Raw genomic sequence first — 26788 nt, forward strand, 5'->3', positions numbered from 1 at the left:
CTAACTGCTAGGTGCCAGCTGCCAGCTTGGTTAGCATGGTGTATTTGCAGTCTGTGGTTAACTGTGATAATGCTAATGCAAATTTTCGCTGGTGAAAAACCATTAAAACAAAATGTACTGACCAGAAAAAAAAGTGAACATTCGACTCTTTAGAGGGTCTTTTAGTAAAAACAAACACTGAATAAGACTTTTTTAGGCAACAAAAATAGTGACGGTTATGGCTCCGCCTATGCCTACACTCTGTGAATCTGGGGTTATGCCGTGGTTACGTTACGTAACCAAGGTTGTCGACATGGTAGCGACTTGCCTGTGAAGGCACCCACCTGTCACTCAATGCAGTCATGCCCTTAATTATGCATAACTTTAAGCCTAAGAAAAATTTAAATGAGTGAGCTCTATAAAAATGTAAATTTAAACAGGTGAGTTATAAAAAAATCACCCCCTGTGCAGTTGTCATGAACAAGGAAATTAGTTAAAAGCAAAACCGTGTTTTGTACCAGGCTGTAAACATGTTTATTTCTGCTGTGAAGTTGGGTATTTTAACATGGGGGTCCATTGGGATTGACTCGCTTTTGGAGCCAGCCTCAAGTGGCCAATCGAGGTACTGCAGTTTTTGGCACTTCCACCTTGGCTTCATTTTTCAACCTTTGGAGGTTACTGCTTGCAGAATACTTTTTATTTGGAATATAACTTAGAATAGTATTGACAACAGAAGTGATTGAATTTTGCTGGCCATTTTGTAACATCAGATTAAACTGCTGTAGCAGACAAATAGTAGTATAAGTACACATAAAATATAATACAAAAAATAATTTAAAAATATTTAATTGATGTGTAGAATACAACAATGCCTTGAAACAGATACAGAAAGCTGGAAAAAATGATTCAACAATAAAAATTGTAATTAGTAAGTTTCTGCCTCGAGTAATGTTAAGTGACAGCAGGTAGCACAACATGAAGGACAATAGCATAAAGGCATTGAGAAGTAATTTTTTAGAAAATACTTTATTCATTTTTTGCCGCGTTGACCAGAATCATATCTTTAGCTCACATTAAGTAATAAGTCATAGCCTCTTTAGCCTTTTTAAGACCCCTGCTATGGCTGAGTGCTTGCTTAAAAAGAATTTTCAGCTAAATTTTGATCATGATGATCAAAGCATCATACCATGTATGTATATTGTAGGTGCTTTTTACCGTCATCATCGTCTGTGAATCCAGTTCCACATAACAGACTGTAAAACTTTTTACACTACAAGCAAAGCATTTTTGTCACAACTATGGGGAACACATCTATTTGTCCTCCCTCATTATTTCTGGGTTTCATTGACTCTAACACATTTTTGTTGCTCTCTGCCTCTCTCATGATGCACTGGATCTCCACACTAATGCAGACACAGCCGAATCATTGTCTCATAAAAATGAGATTGCATAGAGCCTGAATCAACAGCGTGATCTTATTTTGATTAATCGTGCAGCCCATCATATCTTGTATGTATATTGTAGAAAAATGTAACTTCAATACAGCACAGAGTGCAGTGTTGTTTCTCCAGATTACAGCTTTAAAAAAGTATCAAGTATGGATGAATTGCACAAAATGATTTTTGTTACCTGTTTATTATCAAATATTGAGCATAAATGGACTCCACTGTGTCTTATTACTGCTGTGTTTACATTGGATATAGTGGTTTATTTTTTAGTGATTTCAAATCAAATCAAAGATGAGGAGCCTTTATCTTCCTCGTATATCTCTCACCATTACAATCATAGGTGGCAGTGAACATGTGATCCTGTTTCCTATACAGTGTCACTTCAGGTTGGCCAATCAAACGCAGTCTTGTCTATGAGGAGTGGAGAAAAGTAAATGATCTTTTCATTTCACATGGCAAGTTGAACACGATGACATCTCCAGTGTTTGCTTTCTATCTCACATGTCTGTTCTTGGGGAAAATGGGTGAGTTACGTGTTTGTGATTCCAACTTTTATCTGTTAGAGTGGTTGGTTTTCAAATATTAACTGATTATGTTGAATTCTATAATTTTCAATACTTTTTGTCTCTTATTTCACCTCAGCTCAGATGACTGATCTGAAATTCTCCTCATCTGTTCGTCAAGACAGTGGTTTTATATCAGCTAACGTTGGTGATGAAACGACTTTGCCATGTCTGTATGAAGGTAATGTTCCTGCAAAGCTTTACTGGTATAAGCAAACTCTGGGACAGAAAATTAAGCTCATTTCTACCTTCCATAAATATGAAGTAATCAGCACATTTCATGATGAATTCAACAGCAATCCTCGCTTCACACTGGATACTGAAAATGGTAAAAATAACTTGAGGATCATAGATTTGCACATTTCAGACTCAGCTACTTACTACTGTGTTAGTTGCTATTTAAACATGTTAGAATTTTTGGAGGGCACTACTCTCAGTGTAAAGAGTTCAGGTTTGAACATCCAAGCTTTAATCCATCAGTCGGCATCTGAGAGCATCCAGCCAGGAGGCTCTGTGACTCTGAACTGTACAGTACACACTGGGACCTGTGATGATGGAGAACACAGTGTTTACTGGTTCAAAAACTCTGAAGAATCTCATCCAGGAATCATTTACACACATGGAGGTAGGAATGATCAGTGTGAGAGGAACAACAACACACAAACACACACCTGTGTCTACAACTTGCCAATGAAGAGTCTGAATGTTTCTCATGCTGGGACCTACTACTGTGCTGTCGCCTCATGTGGACAGATACTGTTTGGAGACAGGACCACATTGGACATTGAGCGTAAGTACCTTTTTAGGAGATGTTGTTCCATCTGATACAGTCTTACTCCCTCATCAAGCTTAGGATGAAAGCTGAAAACATGCTGAAAGCTCTGTTTCTGGTGTCTGACTCTCTGCAGATGAGGTGGACTCTCTTGTCTTGGTGTATTTCTTGAGTGGAGCTTTGGCGTTCACCACCATCCTCAGTGTTTTATTGGCTTTCTCAGTGTACAAGATGAAGAAGCGAAGCGGCTGCCAGTCAGGTACAGGCAAATGATACCACTTGTTTATGACAGTTTGTATTCACTGAATTTGGCTTTTGAATAAAAGAGCATTTTCTGTTTCACAATCAGAGCCTCAGCATGGATTTGCAGCTCCGTCCACAGCAGATGCAGAGGTGAATGCAGTTTCGATTAACTGTTGAATTGCCATTTAACCACCTTTTTATAGCACAACAATTAATTGTGTTGTGGACATTGTTTTAATTGCAGTGTGATTTATTTTCATATATTTTGTTAGCAGGGTTACCAAGACGCAGACAACCTCCATTATGCTGCTTTAAATGCAAATGTTGGAAACAGATCAAGAAGAGCGAGGAACAACTCCAAGAATGAATGTGTGTACTCCAGTGTAAAGCTGGAGAACTTATGAGGAAAGTTTCTTAGAATCTTGTTTATTGTGTATTGTAGTCTTAGATAAAAGTCTAGATAGAGGAATGTGCCTTGTGATCTGCAGTCAAAAGATGAGATTCTCTGTGTTCTGGTAGGGTTTAGTAATTGAGAAATTCAGGACTCTCTACTCTCTTTGTTTCTTGTCAGTGTGCTTTAAAGTTTATCTACAAGATGTCTCTGCTGTTTTCTTAAAAAAACATGTATCTTAAATCATATTCATATGTTATATATATTATGAAAAATCATATTCTTTTTGCTATTACAAAAGTACATTTAGAAGGCCAGATTCATTTATGCTGTACAACAAGCTACTGTTTGGTTATGAGGAACATGACAGGAAAAAGTGGTATTCTTTGTCTTTTATCTTCAAAGAGTTTTAACCTGATTAACTGCATTGTGCTGTTCCATGAACGTTTTGTGTCAGTAATGATGAAATAAATCTAACCATGGAACACTTGAGACAATGTCTGCATTATGTTTAAGCTCTGATAGTGCTACCTCTGGCTCATGATGCTCTGTGTACTGGGTAAAACATGTGGCTGGTCTCACTCGTCCCAGGCCAACAGTGTAAATAAATAATAATTTAATAATTGTTTGGACACACATTTTGTGCAGATACCGACACACATTCTCCCCACTGTGCTGGCCTGACAAAAAGAAAAAAAACAAAGTAGTCTTAATAATTGATGACAGCTCTCTTCTAATACAACTGCTGTTGTGTTTGCTGAAAATGATTTAGGATAAACTGAATGAATGTTTGTTAAACATAAAAGCTCAGTGGCTCAAAGAAGGAAGAATCTAGTAAAAAAAAAAAAAATATGTATAGTATATAGTATACATTAAGTATATAGTATTTACTTAATGTCAGAACCCAAGTACAACTGAAACCATACATGAAACATTTACTGAGACGTGTAACACACAATAAAAGTTTGACTAAAGTGGATAAAGCATTCAAATTAAAGCATTAAAAGATTTTATTACTTGTGATTCCCTAAGAAGTAGAAAAAGGCTCTTACCACGCAATGACAAAGGTCAAAATCTCAACAAATTGGGAAAGATCTCACTTATTCTCATTTATTCTCATTCTCATGCTATTGTTTTTAATAGTAACATGAATTGGCCCCATTGACTGCAGTACAGTATATTACAGTCATCTGGCAGACACTTTTTTCAAGCACACCTTAGATTTTCCCATACATGTACATTGCAAGCAATTTGGATTTCATTGTCTTAAGGAGCACCTGTCACCAGCTTCTACCAATTGAGCTACAGGCGACACTAATATAATGTCACATCTTGCCTGGACTTAAGGTGTTTTTTTGGTCTAATGTTGTGTTCTGTGGGGTCTCCTGGTTTTGCACGTTTGTTTAGTCCCTCGGTTCATATTGCATCATTGGTTTGTTGGGTTGTGTGCTTGGGTTTGGGTTTGTGTTTGTGGTTGGTTTTGGATGGGTTAGTGTAGATGGCGTTGGGTTTGTTTTCTGGGTTTTTGTTCTGTTTCCCTTGTGTGTTCATGTACTCCTCCACACCTGCCCTGCATTTGGACTCGTTAGCCCTGCCCTGCTGTCTTCCCCACACCTGCCCTGTGTTAGCCTCGTCAGCCCTGCCCCGCTCCCTGTGTGTCCTCAGCCAATCAGCTCCCTGGATGTTTATTCCCCTCTCGAGTTCTCCACCCATCTCCCCACCTGCACCTCATCTCCTTGTTAGTTCAGTTTCTTTAAGTTCTGGTTTTCTGTTCAGTCCTTGTTGGATCGTTTTGTGTTGTTCCTTCTGCTAGTTCTGTTCAGCCCTGTTTACCTGTCCGCGACCATCCACAATTAAAGAGTTTTTCATCATATCTGCATTCCGGCCTCTGCGTTTGGGTCCACTCCTGCATCTCCTGAGCCCTGACATATAATGTTTTTGTCAAATACAACTTTAGTTGGTCACTTTGTCTTTCTGTTTTTGATCATATTTATTGCCAGCTGTTTGCACTCAACATTTTGGTTTCAAAGTAAAATGGTACAGGAAGATTTTCAACTGACTTTATGTCCAAGTTTTTTGATCTGACTGATGAGCTGAGACAGCACCTGGGAAAGGCCAAGATATCCCAACAATTGGCGTCCTTTCTGAAAACATGAGGCCCTACAACTTCATTCTACTAATAATGTGGTTACAGTAAAGTCTGTCTGAATTCCAGTCACTCTGACACCTGTTGACCCTTAACTAATCTTTTTTGCTTTGTATCTCTTTTAGTGCAACATGCTTTGTGGTTTTCAGCAGGACGTAGAAGTCTTTGAACTCTCACATACATGCTCCTTAAGATAAAGACCACTTCAACATCCCATAATTGTGCAGTCCTTTTCAGGTAACATGTATGGAAACTGAGTTATTGCTGCCTACTTGAAACACTACTTAAATATGATTGATAGCAAAAGACAGAATAACAGAGTAAAAGCAGACCTTTAAAAGTATATGTATATATAACCAGAATTATGTAAAAAAAAATCCTAGATTTTATAATCAAATGTGATTAAAAAAAAAAAAAAAAAAAAAAAGAGATCCAATTTAAATTCAACTTAACACGAGTCAATGAAAATAAGATCTACAACAGATTCTACTCACAAGATTAAACTGTCCTGATGAGGGTGATTTATAAGACAAAAGTCTGTTCAACCTCACCATCGTGGTATCTATTCATACAGATTGCTTTGGTTTCAGGTTGAACACATGCAACATGTGACAGTTTAACTGTGAGTGGTGTATGGTTTTGAGTCTCAATCAGTGGAGGTAGGAGATACTGGGTGCTGTGGTGTTGTGGAGTCTGATGGCTGATGGCACAAAGAGCCCTCTAAGCACTTAGAGGCACGTGGCTGGATGAGTCTGTGGCTGAACGTGCTCCTGAGCTGCCTCAGCTCAACATAGAGAGGATGAGAGTGGTGGTCCATGGTAGTTTTCAGCTTCCTTCTCATACTCTTCTCTGTTACTGCCTCCACACTGTCCAGTTCCATCCCCACCACAGAGCTGGCCTTCCTCACCAGCTTGCCCAGTTTGTTGGCACCACAAGTCCCTTTGCCACCACCCCAGCACACCACAGCAAAGAAGATAACACTGGCCACTACAGACCAGTAGAACATCCGTAGCAGCCTAGTGCACACATTGAAGGACCTGAGCCTCCTCAGAAAGAACAGCCTGCTCTGTCAACACTGAGCCCTCTACAGGCCCTCTAGTTTGTTGGTGAGTTGCACCCCTAGGAACTTGTAGGTGTCCACCATCTCCATCCCCCACTTATGATGACAGGGGTGGGGGGCTTCTTTCTGTGCTGGAAGTCCACCACCAGCTCCTTGGTTTTCCCAGTGTTGAGCTGAGGGTGTCTGCTGTCACACCATCCTATGAAGTTCTCGACTAAGTCTCTGTACTCCTCCTCCTTGTCATGTGTGATACAGTCGACATTGGAGGAATCATCCAAGAACATCTGAGTCAAAGCATAAGTCAGAGGTGTAGAGGGTGAACAAAAATGGTGACAGTACAGTTCCTTGGGGTGCGCCAGTGTTGCTCGTCACCATGTCTGACAAGCAGCCTTGCAGCCTTTCATACTGCGGTCTGTTGGTGAGGTAGTCTGTAATCCAGGCCACAAGGTCCTGGTCTACCTGAACCACAGAGAGCTTCTCAGCCAGCTGCAGAGGTTGGATGGTGTTGAAAGCAGTGGAGAAGAACATGATCGTCACAGTGCTTTGTACTTCTTCCACAGCGGGTCTGGGCAGTCGCATAGCAAGGGCTATGCGACTGCATAGAAACAGCCTCTCAAAGGTCTTCATGAGTAAAAGGTGTAGTAAAGTAGGTGTATTAATCATTGCCATGTAAGAAAATTAAACAGAATCTATAACACATGAGGCTGTAGTAAATAAATTACAGATAGAATTTTTTCACATGTTCACTGTTCCAAGAGCTGAGGATACTCAGAGAGATCACTCCAAAGGGAACAACTACAGCACATCAAACCCTCCATTTCCTCAAGCATCAGATAAACATTTCCAACAGTGAGATTGCATTCAGAATTCTTCTGACAATCCCGGAAAAGGTGGCATTGAGAGAATGCCACCTTCAAGAATAACAAGTTTTATATATAGAAACAACGTCTGACTTACTCAAGAGACGACGCACAGTGAGATCAATTTCTATTGAAGTTGCTAAAGTCTTCCTTTTTTGCAGTCAAAAAAATCATGTCCAAGAATAATTAGGGGGCAAATGTATTCAGTAATTTTCTGTGTATGTTTGACCTTTAATTTACTGTCCAAATCCGTCTTTTTGCAGCAGTACAGGTGACAGTCATGTGTTCCCTGGTCTACAGCGCGGCAAGAATATTGTCAAGTGTGAAGAAACTGCTCAAAATAATAGTGATAGGGTTTATTAATTACTTGTTTATTGATATGTACATCTGGCATCTTAAGGTAGTTATTAATTATCATGTCTGCCTAATAAAGATCAGTTCACTGCCAGAGGCTGAGCATGGCTGAACTCCACTATATGTTTTTATTAGTATTACATTATCTTGAAACCTTACAATGGTTAATTAATCAATTATTATCTCCTTATGACTGAAACCAAGCACACCATGCATAATAAACTAATTTTACCAAACCAAATATTAAACAAACCTATAAAATGAGTATGTCCTGTCAGTTAGATCAGTATGAATACATGTGTACTATGTGGTCATAAATTTCAGTGATTTTAAAGCTAATGTAGAGATGAGGAATCTGTACTAATCTGTATGTAGATCATTTAGCTCTCACCGTGTCTCAAGAAACAAACTTGAAACTAAAGGTGACAGTGAACATGTGATCATGTTTCCTAAATAGGACACATAGTGTCACTTCTGGTTGACCAATCAAACGCAGTCTTGTCTCTTAAGAGTGAAGAAAAGATCAAGATTCTTTTCATTTAGCCCGACAGTTTGAACACGATGACATCTGCAGAGTTTGTTTTCTTTCTGACATGTCTGTTATTGGGACAGAAAATGGGTGAGTTGTGTTTTTATGAATCCAGTTTGTGTCTTTTAAAATGTACAGTCATTCCTCCTTTAATTATGTGTTTATAATGTGAATTTTCTTTGTCTTTCATTTTACTTCAGCTCAGATGACTGATTTGAAATTCTCCTCATCTGTTCGTCAAGACAGAGGTTTTGTATCTGTTAATACTGGGGACAATTTGACTTTGCAATGTTTCTATGACGGTGATGCTGCAACAAAGTTTTACTGGTATAAGCAAACTCTGGGACAGAAACCAAGAATTATCTCTACCTACTACAAGTATGAAAGGAATGGCACTTTTCATGATGAATTGAAGAACAATCCACGTTTCGCACTGGATACTGAAACTGGTAAAAATCACTTGAAGATCACAAATTTGCGCATCTCAGACTCAGCTACTTACTACTGCGCAAGCAGCTACTCATCCAAGTTTGAATTTGCAGAAGGAACTATTGTCAATGTAAAGGGTTCAGGTTTGAACATCCAAGCTTCGGTCCATCAGTTGGCATCTGAGAGCTCTGTGACTCTGAACTGTACAGTACACACTGGGACCTGTGATGATGGAGAACACAGTGTTTACTGGTTCAAAAACTCTGAAGAATCTCATCCAGGAATCATTTACACACATGGAGGCAGGAATGATCAGTGTGAGAGGAACAGCAACACACAAACACACATTTGTGTCTACAACTTGCCAATGAAGAGTCTGAATGTTTCTCATGCTGGGACCTACCACTGTGCTGTCGCCTCATGTGGACAGATACTGTTTGGAAACGGGACCAAGCTGGACGTTGGCAGTAAGTAACTTTTTCTAACACTGGTTGTCCTTTTTTATAAGTGTATAACTCGTATTTAAACTAAAAATAACACAGTTAAAAGCTTTCTACTGTCTTCTGGTGTCTGGCTCTCTGCAGATGAGGTGGATTCTCTTGTGTATTTGTTAAGTGGAGCTTTGACATTGACCACCATCCTGGTTGTTTTACTGGCTTTGTATGTGATCAACAAAAGAAACAGCTGCCAGTGTAAAGGTATGATAACTGCTATTCTTTGTAGTTGACAGTGTGTATTCATTGAACATGGCATTATTGTAAGCTCACTGTTTGATCTGTCTCAGAGTCTCAGGTGAGATTTTCAGCTCCCTCCACATCAAATGCAGAGGTATGTTCTTTTTCTTTTTTTAGATAAACTATTGTAATACCATTCAAACATTTTAAGCACAATTATTTTCTGAATCTGTTTCTATTTGTATCAAATATTGTGATTTACAGTTTTATATTTTATGATCAGGGTCACCAAAATGAAGAAAACATCCATTACGCAGCTTTAAAGGAGCACAAGATCAACAGATCTAGAAGACAGAGGAACAACACCGAGACTGAATGCGTGTACTCAAGTGTAAAGCAGTAGAACTGTTCATGTTTTATATTTGTTGCAGTGTAATAAGATATGCCTTTATTAGTGTTTCTAGCAAACTCATAAGACACTGAGATCATGTTATCAGTATATTTTTCTTGTGACTATAGAATGGAGTAGCCATAATTCCCAGAGATGAGTTGATTCAACCAGTTATTTGAGAATGTATGTTGGTGTTGGATTGAAGTAATAATATATTTATGTCAAATTAAAAAGTTTTTAATGTTCCATCCACAACCCAAGTCAAATTTTAGTAAATCAGCAAGCTAAGGACATTTTTACAAGATGGGCTTCGGAACAAGTGTATGTGAGACAGAAACAAATCAACACAGAATGGAAAAGACAGTAAAAGGGAAACATATGAGGCACAGAGAGCGGGTACAGTACTACAGAGCAGATATCTCATATGTAACTTTAAGGCAAACAAAGCTTTAACATCGTCTCACTCGTTCAACAAAGTTGGAAGGTTTTCGAATCATCTACTGGATTTTAGAAAAAAAAAATTCTCAAGGGATTATACATACAATAGCTTCAGCACTTCAAGGCCCTGAAAACATATTTTGTCAATCAGCTTCCCACTTTGAGCAATGGGACCCTTTATGAACATTCAAGAATGTTTTCTGCCAAAAGTTTTGCTTATTTCACTTGAGAGATATCTGTTTGAGCTGTTTTGTCTGCGCTCCGCTCAATAGTTTACTGTGGGCAGGGCTTGGTGGGAGTAGGGTGATGTCACGTATTTCTGCCCCAATCAGACTTTTGCTAAATTTGAATCAGAATCTGACGTCAGTTGTTGGGTTGTTGGGTTATTTTGCTAAGCCACTGTCAATCACATCTGTGCAAACCACACCCACACAGTCCTGATGAAGCAGATTAGCTGAGTTTTGAATGTTAAACTCTTAATAAAGAAAAACTAAGAATATTGTCTTTTTAACTTTAACTTGAATGATTTTTTAAAGAAGTGTAATAACTTGCATGAATTCTGTGAAGTAGTAATAAATGTGGATGATATATAAGCAAAACATTCTGCCTTTGAGCCATGTACCATACTCACTATGTTTAATAGAGATATTCCTCTGGTGTTTCATGAGGTGGTGTCATGAGCTGAGAAGAGATGAGGCTCACCTCCCAGTCTCTGTACCTTATCAGAAAGACAAAATGAACCAAAAGAATGAGATGAGAATAGTGTTACACTAATGAGGATGTGTGTGGTCATATACAGTATCAGTCAAAAATTTGGACACACCCTCCCATTTTAAAGCTAATGCCATTGCTGACAAAGTTGAAGAGTCATTAAGTTGCTCATATACTCCTGACCTTGTAAATCCTCTCTTAATACTATTACTGGCTCTGAACATGTGATCATGTTTCCAAAGTAAGACATTAGGCGTCACTTCTGATTGGCCAATCAAACACAGTGCTGTCTGTGAAGAAGAAGAAATTCAGTGATGCTATATGACAAGTTTCTGTGACACTTTGCACATCAGCATGTGCACGTACACGTACATGTATATGAACCCCCAAACCACAAATGTTATCTGCCAGTGTGATGACAAAATGTAAAGTGACAGAAAAGGATGAGTCATTCTTGTATGTTATGATAAAAAAAAACATAAACCAATCACAGGGGGTTAGTTTCAAACAATGGGCCTCATTCATAAACAGTGCATATACACAAACTGTGCGTACAAATGTTTTAAACACAAATCCAGATTCATAAAAATGTTCTTACCTGAATTTATTCTCACTCTGCAAACAAATTTAGAACTGCCTTAGACCATGCATACACACGGATCATAAACATCCCACGGTGTTAATAAATTATACGGTCAATATTTATTCAAAATAAACAATATATTAGAACCACAATTATTTAAAAAATGATTGGATCTCAATATACAACATTTAAAAGTGTGAAATTGCTAATATTACACAACTTGTTTACTGATTGTAAAATTAATATCCAAGACATTGTAATCCATAAATCATCATCACAAATGTAATGAAATTATTAATAGATTAAAACTGTCCTGTTAGATGACAATATCTTATATATTGAATGTGACAGCGATTAATTTCCTCCATCGGATTTGGCCGTGATATATGCAGTTTGTTAACCAGCAGCCTGTTCAGTGTCCTCACAGCCTGACAGTTCAGTAGTGGCACAGGGAGGGATGCTCTGCATCTTCACTGCATCATGGCCTGTTGTGGTGAGAGACGAAATACAGTGCACACCTGGTGCAGCAGTAGAGATTTATTTAGATTAATTCCACAGATCTACACATTTACCAACTTTTTATTTTATTATTATTTGCATTTCATTAGCAGCAAAGTTTTTCTACATTTTTACTATCACGGCCCTCTTTGCAATGAGTGACAGCTCTCTGCACTGCTGCACCACTCCAACAGGGCTTTCCTTATATAAAGACATGGGGGCATGATAGTATGCAAATAATGGATAGCAGGCACGTGCCTGTCAATTTAGAATGATTCTGATTCACTAACATACGCACAATAGTAAGAACAAAATAGGCTGGTGCAAATGTGTCATGAATCCTACAGTAATTTTGCATGCAAACTTGTTTTGTGCACAAGGAACATTTCTATGCACATATTAGTGAATGAGGCCAAATGTGTTGTATGAAAGAAGTAAAATTACAACAACAGTTTTAAGTTGATCTGTGGTTTCCAAGTAAGGGAGCCTCAGATCATTTTCAGGTCTAGCAGGACGACTTGACATTTGCTCCAGATAAGAGAAAACAAAGGTGCTAGGAAAGACATTGCAGAGGCCAGGAGGTCTGCTACAACATATTTGCCTTGAGATTGATACATTTTTTAAGTGAGTCAGGTGTTGATTACTCAGAACTTTAAAGTTATAATCCTTAAGATTTTAATTCTGGTTGATTTAGGAAAACCTATGCTTACTGGTAGAAAGAGCAAGTTCAGTTTAATACTACAGGTCCCAGAATTGTGAGCCAGAAAACATTCCTTCAGCTTCACCTTTGGGGGAGGGGGGGCGGACGGGGGGGGGTTCACTTCAGAAAAGGAAATAGAATAGAGAAACAAAATAATACACAAAGAAATAAAAAATAAAGTAGATGAGCAGAGCAGAAAATACAACTATATGACCTGGAATTGAGTGGCATTAAACTAATGGAACAATATTGAACACAAGGAATGTCAGTAGCAATGAAACTACTATATAATGAGGTAATTATGAAGAATGCAAATACATGACTATTGCAGCAAGAATGTTGACCATAATAAAAATGGGGGTTGTTTCATGAAAACATTAAGGATTATAACTTTAAGTGATTAAAGAGGAGGTTAATAAGTAGCCACTAGTAGCCCACTGCATCACTGAGCCACCTATTCGATGACAAGCATTTCCAAGCACCAAAAGCCTTTTATTCTTACCTTCATGCTTTTGTAAGCCTTTTCTGTATTTTTAAAGAAACATGAACAAAATATGTTGAGTGAATATGGTCCATTAGTGAGATCAGTATTATATGAGTGAGGATGTCTGTGGTAATTTATATTTTAGTGATTTTATATCTAATGGTAAGTTAAGGAGCCATTATGTTCTTCATATACCTCTTACCAAGTGACTCTTCTCAAGAACCAAATGTGACAGTACAGTTGACAGTGAACATGTGATCATGTTTCCTATACAGTGTCACTTCTGGTTGGCCAATCAAACGCAGTCTTGTCTCTTAAGAGTGAAGAAAAGATCAAGATTCTTTTCATTTAGCCCGACTATATGAACACGATGAGATCTCCAGTGTTTGTTTTCTTTCTGACATGTCTGTTATTGGGACAGAAAATGGGTGAGTTGTGTTTTTATGAATCCAGTTTGTGTTTTTTAAAATGTATGATCACTCCTCCTTTAATTATGTGTTTATAATGTGAATTTTCTTTGTCTTTCATTTTACTTCAGCTCAGATGACTGATGTGAAATTCTCCTCATCTGTTCGTCAAGACAGAGGTTTTGTATCTGTTAATACTGGGGACAATTTGACTTTGCAATGTTTCTATGAAGGTGATGTTGCAGCAAGGTTTTACTGGTATAAGCAAACTCTAGGACAGAAACCAAGAATTATCTCTACCTACTACAAGTATGAAAGGAATGGCACTTTTCATGATGAATTAAAGAACAATCCACGTTTCACACTGGATATTGAAACTGGTAAAAATCACTTGAAGATCACAGATTTGCGCATCTCGGACTCAGGAACTTACTACTGCATAAGTGGCTATTCACATGTGTATGAATTTTTAGAGAGCATTATTGTCAATGTAAAGGGTTCAGGTTTGAACATTCAAGCTTCGGTCCATCAGTCGGCATCTGAAAGCATCCAGCCAGGAGGCTCTGTGACTCTGAACTGTACAGTACACACTGGGACCTGTGATGATGGAGAACACAGTGTTTACTGGTTCAAAAACTCTGAAGAATCTCATCCAGGAATCATTTACACACATGGAGGCAGGAATGATCAGTGTGAGAGGAACAACAACACACAAACACACACCTGTGTCTACAACTTGCCAATGACGAGTCTGGATCTTTCTCATGCTGGGACCTACTACTGTGCTGTCGCCTCATGTGGGCAGATAGTGTTTGGAAACGGGACCAAGCTGGACTTTGAGCGTAAGTAACTTTTTCTAACAAAGGTTGTCCTTTTTTTAATAAGTGCATAACTCCGTATTTAAACTAAAAATAACACAGCTAAAAGCTTTCTACTGTCTTCTGGTGTCTGGCTCTCTGCAGATGAGGTGGATTCTCTTGTCTTGGTGTATTTCTTGAGTGGAGCTTTGACATTCACCACCATCCTGGTTGTTTTATTGGCTTTCTCGGTGTATGTGATCTACAAAAGAAACAGCAGCCAGTGTAAAGGTATAACTGCTATTCTTTGGAGTTGACAGTGTGTATTCACTGAACATGGCATTATACTAAGCTCACTGTTTGATCTTTCTCAGAGTCTCAGGAGAGATTTTCCATGTCAGATACAGAGGTATGTTCTTTTTCTTTTTTTAGATAAACTATTTTATTACGACTCAACTCTTTTAAGTCCAATTATGTTTTGAGACCTAGCATTTCTTTTTATTTCTCTCAAGTGTTGTGGTTTTCTATTTTATATTTTATGATCAGGGTCACCAAAATGAAGAAAACATCCATTATGCAGCTCTAGGGGAGCACAAGATCAACAGATCTAGAAGACAGAGGAACAACACCGAGACTGAATGCGTGTACTCAAGTGTAAAGCAGTAGAACTGTACAAGTTTTATATTTGTTGCAGTTTAACAAGAGATGCCTTTATTAGTGTTTTTAGCAAACCCCTAAGACAATGAGGTCATTCTTCTAGTAACTATAGGATGAAGCAGCATGAAGTGTTGCATTTCTAACTATTTTAACTACTTTCCATAATTCCCAGAGTTATACTGATTCAACCAGTTATTTTTGAGGATGTACACTCACTGAGCACTTTCTTAGAAACAACTGCAAAATCTAATGCAATCCAATACAAAAGCCCTGCCTACTTTCAAGAAGCTTATACATTTTCAGTTTTAGTTGACATTGTCAGAAAGGTGATAATTCTACTTTATGTTTATTATTGGGGTCATAGTGAGTGGTGGTGTACTGGAGTGTATTAAATTGAAATATGTTCCAAATATTTTGCTCCCCCCATGTATGCTAATGCGTGTCTACACTGGAGGCGTTCAGGCACAGTGTCACCCATGTATAAAATACACCCTAATCTATGTTAAGGGGGCGGACAAAATATTAGGAACACTTTTCAATATAATGCACTCCAGTACACCACCACCCACTACAACCTCAATAATAAACATAAAGTAGAATTATCATCTTTCTAACAGTGTCAACAAAAACTGTAAATATATAAGCTGTTGTATTGGATTGCATTAGATTGCACAGGTGTTCTTGCTAAAGTGCTCAGTGAGTATACATGTAAAGTTACCACTGAAACAGACCAGAAGTCGTAGTAAACATGCTGATTTGTGCACCATGAACCCGCACTTGCAAACATCTTTTAATAGTTTCCTTTTGGTCAGCAGTGTTATGATAAAATCTCTCTTTAGCTTTGTAAGATGTGGTCATGTGCACATCACGGACCATCTGCACTTTTTGTCTCTTTGTATGTGTGGTTTCAATCAGGACGCCTCCACAGTGAGAGCCAACTGATTTTATAGTAGATCAGACTCAATTCTTTGTGACCTTTTGGGGATCAAATTTATATACTGTCAACTCAAATTTAATGCTTGAAAAAAAAGAAAATATATAAAGTAAACAACAGAAGACATAAAAATAGACGAAATCTCATTAAATGACACTAGACCTGGCTAGTGATTACCATGTTGTATTCTTAGTGTATCTGACAGGTAGTTAATCAATTATTATGCCTGCATGTTATTTGTTTGACATAATGATGATCGATCCATTAACTAAGGTTGAGCAAAACTGAACTCCACTGTACTGTAGGTTGCTGTTAATGTCATCTCTAAACTGTAAATGTTGGACTAAACACATCGAATAGACACAAAAAATAACCACGTCTTGAAAGTGAGTGCAGCCCATCAGTGACAGTACAGGCTGTTACATAAGTGAGGATGTTGGTTGTGGTTATTCATTTTTACTCAACATGATTTTTTTCAAGAGCCGGCCTTGGCAGAATAAGCGCGAGTGAGCATGTGATCATGTTTCCTTAATAAGACTTTTGATGACACCTCCAGTTTGGCCAGTCAAATACAGGCTTGTCTCTGAAGACAGGAGAAATACTCCTCATTACTTTCAACGAAGAAATTTGAAACGATGACATCTCCAAAGGTTGTTTTTTGTTTAACATGTTTGTTCTTAGGGAAAATAGGTGAGTGGTGTTTTTAGTGTATTTTTTAGTCACTCCTCATGTCATTCCTCAATCATTCTTGTCTTCATTGTGATAAACTCTCTATAAATTTAAACTAATTGTGCATTTGCTTTGTCTCTCATTTTGCTTCAGTTCAGATGACTGATGTGAAATTATCCTCATCTGTTCAGCAGGAAAGTGGTTTTCTATCAGTTAATGTTGGTGATGAGGTGACTTTGCAATGTTTCTATGAAGGCGATGTTGCAGCAAGGCTTTACTGGTATAAACAAACTCTAGGACAGAAACCAAGGCTCATCTCCATCTTCTATAAGTACGAAACAAGTGGCACTTTTCATGATGAATTCAAGGACAATCCACGCTTCACGTTGGAAACTAACATTGGTAAAAATCACTTAAAGATTTCCAATTTACACCTCTAACCATTTAAGTGGTTATTCATTTATGTTAGAATTTGCAGAGAGAACTATTGTCAATGTAAAGGATTCAGGTTTGAACATCCAAGCTTCAGTCCATCAGTCGGCATCTGAGAGCATCCAGCCAGGAGGCTCTGTGACTCTGAACTGTACAGTACACACTGGGACCTGTGATGATGGAGAACACAGTGTTTACTGGTTGAAAGACTCTCAAGAATCTCATCCAGGAATCATTTACACACATGGAGGCAGGACTGATCAGTGTGAGAGGAACAACAACACACAAACACACACCTGTGTCTACAACTTGCCAATGAAGAGTCTGAATCTTTCTCATGCTGGGACCTACTACTGTGCTGTCACCTCATGTGGACAGATAGTGTTTGGACACAGGACCAAGCTGGACTTTGCCTGTAAGTAACTTTCTAGCCAGAGATTTGTGATGGTTATCTTCTAATCAAACTTAAGAAAAAAAAAAGCTAAAAGCTGTAATGTATCTTGACGTCTGGCTCTCTACAGATGAGGTGGACTGTCTTGTCTCAGTGAATTTCTGGCGTGGGGCTGCAGCGTTCACCACCATCCTGAATGTTTTACTGGCTTTCTTATTGTGTGTGATGAACAAGAGAAACCGCTCTCCTTGTGCAGGTAACTGGTGCTGTTTTTATCTTTAATGTATGTTCACTGAACATGACACGATATTAAGAAGGTTTAAATTCTGTTTTTTCAGATTCTCATACAAGAATTTCAGCAGCCTCAAAAAGAAATGCAAAGGTATTCTCTTTTTAGACTATTGAATTACTATTCAAATATACAGCTGTTGCACAGCACTTTTTTGTGTGCATAAATGGTCATGCACCACATTGTGATATACTGTTTCTCATGTCCAGGGTTACCAAGATGGAGATAACCTCTATTACATTGCTTTGATGGAGATCAAGATCAACAGATCAAGAAGCCAGATGGATGACACCTGGAGTGAATGTGTGTACTTTAGTGTAAAGCAGTAAAGCTGGACATGTTTTATCTTTGTCTATGTTTAATCAGACTTTAAAAGGGTCATTTTACTTTCTCTAAAACAGCAGTTTTGTAAATATAACTTTACTTCATTGTGATCAATGTAGAGTTTTATCTTACCAATAAACTCTTTAACCCTTTCATGCATGAATTATGATAACCTCAGTCAGGATTTTTTTCCTAAGTGTTTTTAGGACACTCTGTGACTCTCAGCTGTTCTGTTCACACCAACTGGTGTGCAGCAGAACACACTTGCGTCCTGTGGCTGAAAAACTCTGATTATTCTGCTCCTGAGATGATTTACTCCTCTGGAAATAAAAAATGACACCTGCAAGTTTACTGAGACTGGCTCCGGAGAAGCTACCTGTGTGTACAACCTTTTCATGAGGAACCTCAGCTCTGATGATGCAGGAACCTACTCCTGTGCTGTGACTTCATGTGGAGAAGTACTGTTTGGAAATGGGACCAGGATTAATATTAACAGTAAGAGAACAGTTATATAAGAGTAGAGTCATTGTTCAAAATGTAAAATAGTAAATAACTTGTATAAGTGTTTTTCAGTTCACATTTGTGGAGTTGACAGTGCTTTGAGCCCCACAAACAAATTTACTTACACTGTATTCAACCCTACAGCCAGATGAGAAACTCAATACCAACATCTTTTCAATGTCCAACTCCAAATTTTCTACAATATCTGTGCATGGCAACTACAGTATAGTTAACATTAGGGAAAGATCGTGGTTATGGTTTGGTTAGGGTTATACAACTAAAACATGTGGTTACGGTTAAGAAAAGATTGTGGTTTCAGTTCATAAAAAAGAAAAATGTTAAATGTAGGTGTGTGACAGGATGCGAACGATGGTCTCCTGCATGACAGTCAGACCACCAAATCTTTACTTTCCTCCTCACTACATAAGGGCACACTACATCCTGCACTGACAATGACAGTTGGCACTGAACATTAATCATGAGCTGCAGAATCATCTGATATGAATATTACTGGGACTTTTTGTGTGTAATTTGGTTGAACTGACCATTTGAATATCATATTCTGCCCAATCCAATAACTGGCCAACACTGGAATGTTTTCTATATTCTAATTTTGTTCAATCAGTTGTGATGTCCAAGTAAGGGAATACATATGTTTCTTTGTCAAATAGTGGATATTGCACTGGCAGTTATTTGTATATACAAATCTAAATTAATTACTGTTTGTTTATCATCCTCTGTTAAAAGGAAACACAGCCGTCACCAAACCAGCTGAACTGAGTCCAACTGTTATTGTGCTGTTGCTGTCAAACGTCAGTCTTGGGATTGTGACTTTTATTCTTATATGGGCACTTTGCAGAAGTGTCACAAGTATTTAAGATGATGCATTGTATTGATCAGCTGTATATCTGCAGCGGAATCAGATCCACATTGTGTTACATTCGGCAGTAACTGGAATTGACAGTAGTTGTCTTTATTTCTTTAGAGGCTAATGATGGATCTTCTGACAGCGATCAGGTAAGAGCACTAACAGAGTAATATGTTAGCTACATATAATCTTTATGTCTGATTTGCATGACATCTTTCTGAGTGTTAATTATTAGAAATTTCAATTCAAACAGATTAGTCGAGCAGTTATATACGCATCTGTGAGTGCGGCACCCAGACGCCTCTCCTCCAGGCGAGCTACAGTGAAACACAGTGGACACTCTGTAGTTTATTCTGACATCAGGTACTGACAACAGAACCAAGAAGTTTCATCTGGAGAAGGTGGACAAACCAGAGAGAATGAAGACTAAAGAGATCCTTGCTATCATATAACATGTCATCCCCCTTGTGCCTTTTTTATTAAAAAAAAGTTTAAAATGTGACCAAAGAGCTCTTTATTGTGTTATTGTGAAATATGAACAGGTCAGTACTTCGTCATGACTGTGATTAAAGCAGCACTGAGAAACGTCAGGGCAAATGGTGTGTTTAAATAAAGAGGACTTTAATATGCAGAATCCAATAGAAAAGTGCCAGTGATGGTCATGTTTACCAACCCAGCTGACCTGTGATGGATTGGAAACATCTAGCATTGATTCATGCAGTTTACCCAAGACAAAGCAATACTGATGTTTAGGGCTGCAACTGACGATTATTTAAATTAAAGATTGATCTGCCGATTATTTTCTCTATTAATTGATTGTTAGGTCAAAAAAAAAAAAAATGTTGAAAAGTCCCAATGGCCGAGGTGACATCTTCAAATTATCAAGGTCCAAATCCCCAAAATATTAAATTTTGTAACACATAAGACAAAGAAAATCAAAACATGAGAAAAACAATTAATACATTATCAAAACATTTGCTAATTAATTATCTATCCATCAACTAATAAATTTATCAACTAATCATTTCAAGGCCAGTTAGTTGGCTGTTACACTTTGCTAAAGATGTTAAGACTGTTCTCTCTAAATGACAATAATGTGATATGTGATTACTTATTTGTCTTTGACTGGCCCATTTTTCTGTGACCCTTCCAATGAGTAAACCATGGTGACAGACTAGAAGTCAAACAATGCCAGGCTGCCAGCTCAGTGGGGTTGATTATTGCTGAGTGTTGGTGCCAGCTGTGCTCTGGTAGTGCTGTAGAATTCATTGTGGCCCAACATGGCTGCCAGATTTGGCTTAGTTTGACAGTGTGGATATTTCAAATGTGTTGGACCATTGATTGGACAAAACAAAACATTTAAAGATGTCACTTGGGGCTCAAAGAAATTATAACAGGCATTTTTCACTATTTTCTGACATTTTATAGACTAAACAATTAATCGAGAAAATAATTGTCAGATTAATAAATAATGAAATTAAGCAATATAATATTGCGATTAAACAACATTGCCAACAAAATAAAAGATATAAACAAAATTTAGTCATATTGTGAGGCAGTTCGCTGTAACAATAAAAAACTTTTTGCTTGTGTTATCTCCGTTTCCATGGAAATACATGGGGTATGACTAATACCTGGAAAACAATCACTCACGTCAGTAGAATCCTACATAATAAAACCTAGTTTACTACACAGCAAGTAGGCAGACCCTTAGTAACGAGCTAGCAACAGAGACGATTTCTAGTCCCTGCTGACTTAGCCAGCCAACTTCAGCTAATGTTTTCTGGAGGTCACGGCATTTCCCAAACTGAATAAATACCTCACATATAAACAGAACTGCTTTGCTAGCTCAATCTCGTTGTAACTAAGATATCCGCTGAAAAAATAATTTTTCCATGGACAGATTTAGCTACTATGTCCGCAAATTTCAAAGACATTTTTAAGCTAGTAGTGCCATGTCACTGACACACCAGCGCAGCTGATGGAGGATGCCGAAGTGGAAGCTGAGATATACTCTCAACAGAAGTGAAAATGGCTAAGTTTTGCTGTGTATGGGAGTGCCAGGTAACAATGACGAGTTTGGGTTTTGTGTGTGCGTGACTGTGTGCCTGTGTAACTCGTCTCACAGTCTCAGAGTTCAATCCATTCGGTAAAGGGTTTGTTTTCCCCACAACCCCTAGTCAGTTCAGTTCAATCCAGTTTCACAAACATAAAAGAGACAACTCAAAACTCCACTAAGGGTTTTCACCGCAGTGATGTTGCACTGTTGTTGTTAGCGTGACGTCACGGTCTATAGTTCTAATGAATGGCGGAGTCATTTTTTTAGTGATCAGGCTTTCTTCATTTGAGCACGGCTAGGTGTGCTGTCATGCTGATTTGAGCATGTTCTAAATGTCTAGTTGACTAATCAGATTGCTTGGTTGGACCTACCTGCTGTATAATAACCATTAATTGCAGCCCTGGCTCAGTTATCAGCACTGGGGTCTTGCATGAATCCAGTAGACCATCCTGGCCCAGCAGCCACAAACGTGCAACTCTGGTGAACATACTCTAGGTGCAGGAGGTAATCCATCTCATTTCTTAAGGAGGCAATATAGGCTGGTTAAAGCTAATCAGAGCGTTTCCATGACCACAGCAGTAAACAAAAAAACACTGAAGAAAGAAAAAGCACAGAAAATGCAATGTGCTAACTTTGAATAGCTCACAGAGGAAGGACAGAGAATTCCTGTCTGAAAGAATAGGTGTAAAAGTTCAAATAAAGCTTTGTCGAACTGGTCAACAAGATTGTTTTGAGTGGGAGAGGTCTGCTTTCTCTTGTTGTTTCATGATAAAGTGACTCTAGCTGCATCACTCAGAATGCAGCTTGTGCAAGCTCTTTGTTAAGAATTTTCAGGTCCATAATGCATCAACGTATGAAATCAATCTTGTGTAGTTCAAAACTTGACTCGGTGAATGTAACTACAAAAGTCAAAAGTCAGTGAAAGACATCGCTTGAAAAAAGAATTTTGAAGAGCTCAACATCAAAAACAGTGTTGTTGTCACTCAGAATAATCCATGGACCTCACTGTGAGCACTTTTCATGGGGACTATTTCTTTGGTATAAAGTCCTTCCAATAAAAAGGTCAGCGAGTTATATGGATTATCAGAAGTCATTCTGGCCCTTTAATATGCAGCAGTAGGCAAAACAAAATAAAAGCTAATGATTATGACAGCAGGAAAAGTTTGTGGTGATGCATAATTAACATTAGTTAGTTAAAACGTTACAATGCTCCACAAATAACTAAAAGAATAATATTCAGCATTTTGCATAGCAGAGGGAAAGAAGAGAGCACAGCTTCTCTCTGTCATTTCCGCTAGAAGCTGTAAGCCTCACAAAATACATGACACAGAAAAGGCAAAATGTACAACACAAACTAGTCTATGGAAAACTACCCCCTGTTAAAGGAAGCTGTGATGTGCAGCATTAGATACAGACACAGTACACAAAGCATGCTAAAAAATCCCCTCTGACCTATTAATAGATTCTTCTGACCAGAAACATAAGCGCAGGTAGCACCTTTCAAACTAGCCAGCTCTCAGCATTTCACTCTTGTGACTAAGGTGTGAACGACTGTGAAGACGTTTCCACCGGTGGAAACATATCCCCTCGCTTGAACACAGGAAGACTGGCCTGTCGTCTCCAAACCACAGCGTATACAAGCTGAGACAAATGGCAAAAGTAAAAAGCCATTTTGAAAGGCAACTGGCTGAAATGAGGGTCATGTTTCAAATGCAGATAACATGCTGCAACACAAAAGGACCAAATGATTAACATTTTAAAAGTGAGAGTAGAGTATCATCTTATGTTAACTTAAGTTCTTCTCAGAGTGAAGCTTTCTCTAATTGACCATGACAACACCTAACACTTATTGTTTTAGTTCCTAGTATGTATTATAAAGTGTGGAACAACTCAGCTATTATATTGTCTCCAGGTTCAGTAAGTGGTAGGATATAGAGCAGCACCTTCAGAGAGTTCACACAGAAAAAACACTCAAGTGTTAAATCAACAGTCATCTGTCAACAAATCAGCATGGTCTCTTTGCAGGGTTTTCTAATCATTAGGTCAAAACAGTTTGGGTTGAACATCATGTGGCTTTATGTACTGTTGACAGTTCTGTTATTGATCACAAATTGCACACATTGATTTTTGTGTATTTTTTTAATCTTAGTAGTTGTTTTTCATTTGACTGAGTCATGTGTACATATACAGTAAACCCTGGTGTGTAACATAGCTTGAAGATGGAGTTCTTATAGTGGTCAGCAGAGTTAAGATGTTGAATGTGACCTTGAAGTCTTTCATTTGTTGCCAAAATGTACAACACTTAAGTTTACTTTATTAATATCTTGGACTATTTGGAACAGTGATGTTGGTGATTAATTGGTTATTGATTAATTACCATTAATTAATTAATGGAAATTAAAAATATATTCCCCAACAATGCAGAAGACTACGGACGTGCAGTGTAACTGTCAGAAAAGATACTGTGGATTTGTTGTAGTTGCGCCACTCCGTGGTGCCTCTTACTGTTGAATAAGATGGAGTTACAGGTGTGTTTTCTGACCGCTTGTAAGGACCCCACAAATTTTAAAAATCCCCATATTATTATATATAAAACCAGTAAGACTGAAGTCAGTTGTGGATAACCTGTTTTATATTCATTCAATATTGTTACAGACTATTTACTGTTGAAGGCCCTTTTGATAGAGGAAAAATGGGTTATATTTTTTTTTGTTTGATATGTCCAACAGATCTGGTCTTATTTAATCTATGTCCTCTAACGAAGCCTGGAAGTCCTGCGAATAGCAACAGACGGAGGCCAGCGCTCCACATTTTAAATGAGAAAAATATTTATGTAATTTAATTTTTAATTCTGTTCTTCATTCCTAATTCACTACTGATTTTGCAGTGATTATAGGCCACAACAGTGTTTTAAAATGATTTTATTGCGGAAAAATGTACACTGTATTTCATAAATTGTTAACGATTAACCAACTATGGATTGTTAATGTGGCTGACTAACAATTAAGGAAATTGCTTCCCGATTTGTAAGAAAATCCTTCATGTTATCTTGAAAATTATCCCCAATATGCTTGTATGTCAGGTAGTCATTTAACATCAATGCTAAGCAGTTACAACAAGCTTGTGTTGCCCACCAGCCAGTCAGTCAGTCAATGTATTTCTGCAAGCTGTAAATCCTGATTCGCCTTGTTCACTGACTTCACTGTATGATGTTTTGTATAAACTACACAAGTCATTTCTTTATCAGTGATTCTTTGTAAATCTAATTAATTAAATCAATTCATTCATCACAGCATTTGAGGCACGATGACGCCTCCATACTTTGCTTTGTTTTTCACATGTCTGTTTGTGGCGAATACAGGTAAGTTGTGATTTGCCTTTTTGCTTTAAAGTGTAACCATATGATTGTAACATGTTTTTATGCATTCTGCAATACAGTTCACTACAACATACTGGCATTAAATGACTTGTGCATTTCCTTTGTCTCTTCACTTTCTCCTCAGCTCATATGACATCTTTAAAACAAACATCTATACGTTTTGACTCAGCTAATGTTGAGGAACGTGTGACTTTGCAATGCTTTTGTCGAGATAACAATGCAGTGATGCTTTACTGATATAAGCAAACTCCGGGACAGAAACCAAAGCCGGTGACTACATTCTACAGGCATAACAAAATTAACACTTTTCATGATGAATTCAAGGACAGTCCACGTTTCTGGGTGCTGACGACACCCAGCTCTTCCTGTCATTCCCACCAGAAGACCACACAGTCTCGGCTAGGATCTCTTCATGCCTTGCCGACATATCAGCATGGATGAAAGAACCTTAAGCTTAACCTCTCTACGACCGAGCTCCTTGTCATGCCAGCCAGTCCTTCCATACAACAAAACATCGGCATCCAGCTCGAATCAACCCAACTCATGCCCACAAAATCTGCCCGGAACTTAGGTGTCATGATTGATGACCAACTAACCTTTAAGGGTCACGTAGCCTCAGTTCCTTGATCGCATCAATTCGCCCTGTACAACATCAGGGAGATCAGACCCTACCTGTCTGAGCTTGCAGCACAACTCCTAGTACAGGCTCTCGTAATATCACGCATCAACTACTGCAACTCCTTATTGGCAGGCCTCCCTGCATGTACACTTAAACTTCTGCAGATGATCCAGAATGCGGCAGCACGTCTGGTCTTCAGTCAGCCCAAAACAGCACATGTCACCCTGCTGTTGATATCCCTCCACTGGCTCCCAGTTGCTGCCCGCATCAAATTCAAAACCCTGACACTTGCTTACAGAACAGCAACTAAAACGGCTCCTGCCTACCTGAACTCCCTCATTCAGGTCTACATTCCCTCCCGCCCACTATGCTCTGCCAATGAAAGGTGCCTGGTATCACCACCACAACAGGGCCCTAAGTCACTAGCTAGACTCTTCTCCTCTGTAGTTCCCGGTGGTGGAATGAGTTACCAAAGTCTGTTCGATCTGCAGAGTCCCTCTCAATCTTTAAGAAAAGACTAAAGACCCAGCTCTTTTGCAAACACCTCTGCACTTGATGGACTGTAGGTAGAGAAAAAACAAGAAAAACAAAAACAAACAAACAAAGAAAACAAAAAAACAAACAAACATGCTTCTATGCACTCTAATCATTGCCTTGTTGGACTGCCTGTTGGCATCTACGTCCTATCGGGCCCAAACTTAAGCTTTATGGCATGTACTCGTGTTGTTGTCTCCTGACTAGATCCCTGCTTGTGTTGTATCAGTCTCATATGTACATCGCTTTGGATAAAAGCGTCTGCTAAATAAAATGTAAATGTAAAAAAAAAAAGTAAAACAATCCATCCAAAGCACTACTCTCAATGTAAAGGGTTCAGGTTTGAACATCCAAGCTTTGGTCCATCAGTCAGAATCTGAGAGCATCCAGCCAGGAGACTCTGTGACTCTGAACTGTACAGTACACACTGGGACCTGTGATGATGGAGAACACAGTGTTTACTGGTTCAAAAACTCTGAAGAATCTCATCCAGGAGTCATTTACACACATGAAGGCAGGAATGATCAGTGTGAGAGGAACAACAACACACAAACACACACCTGTGTCTACAACTCGCCAATGAAGAGTCTGAATCTTTCTCATGCTGGGACCTACTACTGTGCTGTCACCTCATGTGGACAGAGGCCGTCTCATTTGTTAAATGGAGAGAACTCT

General features: G+C 38.4%; 4 protein-coding genes across 5 annotated transcripts; all 4 read left to right on the top strand.

Annotated features, from left to right (window-relative positions):
- Positions 1-1833: 1833 nt before the first annotated feature.
- On the top strand, positions 1834-3913 carry LOC122973256. Of its 2 annotated transcripts, none has more exons than XM_044340654.1 (5): positions 1834-1951; positions 2070-2780; positions 2899-3021; positions 3112-3155; positions 3278-3913. In XM_044340654.1, exons 1-5 carry the CDS (start codon positions 1897-1899, stop codon positions 3407-3409), a joined length of 1065 nt encoding a protein of 354 aa, XP_044196589.1. In that variant the 5' UTR covers positions 1834-1896; the 3' UTR covers positions 3410-3913. The 2 variants fall into 2 exon arrangements, with proteins under 2 accessions (XP_044196589.1, XP_044196590.1); XM_044340655.1 differs by having other exon boundaries at positions 3281-3913.
- Positions 3914-8377: 4464 nt separating this feature from the next.
- LOC122973273 lies at positions 8378-10815 on the top strand. Its single transcript, XM_044340680.1, has 5 exons — positions 8378-8435; positions 8546-9241; positions 9359-9472; positions 9559-9602; positions 9732-10815. The coding sequence occupies exons 1-5, from the start codon at positions 8378-8380 to the stop codon at positions 9849-9851; spliced, it is 1032 nt and encodes a 343-aa protein (XP_044196615.1). The 3' UTR covers positions 9852-10815.
- A 2808-nt stretch (positions 10816-13623) lies between these two features.
- On the top strand, positions 13624-15377 carry LOC122973301. The gene is made up of 5 exons (XM_044340708.1): positions 13624-13681; positions 13792-14502; positions 14623-14748; positions 14832-14866; positions 15004-15377. The coding sequence occupies exons 1-5, from the start codon at positions 13624-13626 to the stop codon at positions 15121-15123; spliced, it is 1050 nt and encodes a 349-aa protein (XP_044196643.1). The 3' UTR covers positions 15124-15377.
- A 395-nt stretch (positions 15378-15772) lies between these two features.
- On the top strand, positions 15773-18425 carry LOC122973304. Its single transcript, XM_044340710.1, is given in 6 exon segments — positions 15773-16738; positions 16871-17159; positions 17161-17564; positions 17671-17796; positions 17879-17922; positions 18039-18425. Coding segments are annotated over 6 exon segments (1038 nt in total). The 5' UTR covers positions 15773-16683; the 3' UTR covers positions 18159-18425.
- Positions 18426-26788: the final 8363 nt, after the last annotated feature.

Source organism: Thunnus albacares, chromosome 22 (assembly GCF_914725855.1).
Source record: "Thunnus albacares chromosome 22, fThuAlb1.1, whole genome shotgun sequence".
In the NCBI taxonomy this organism is placed as follows: Eukaryota; Metazoa; Chordata; class Actinopteri; order Scombriformes; family Scombridae; genus Thunnus; species Thunnus albacares.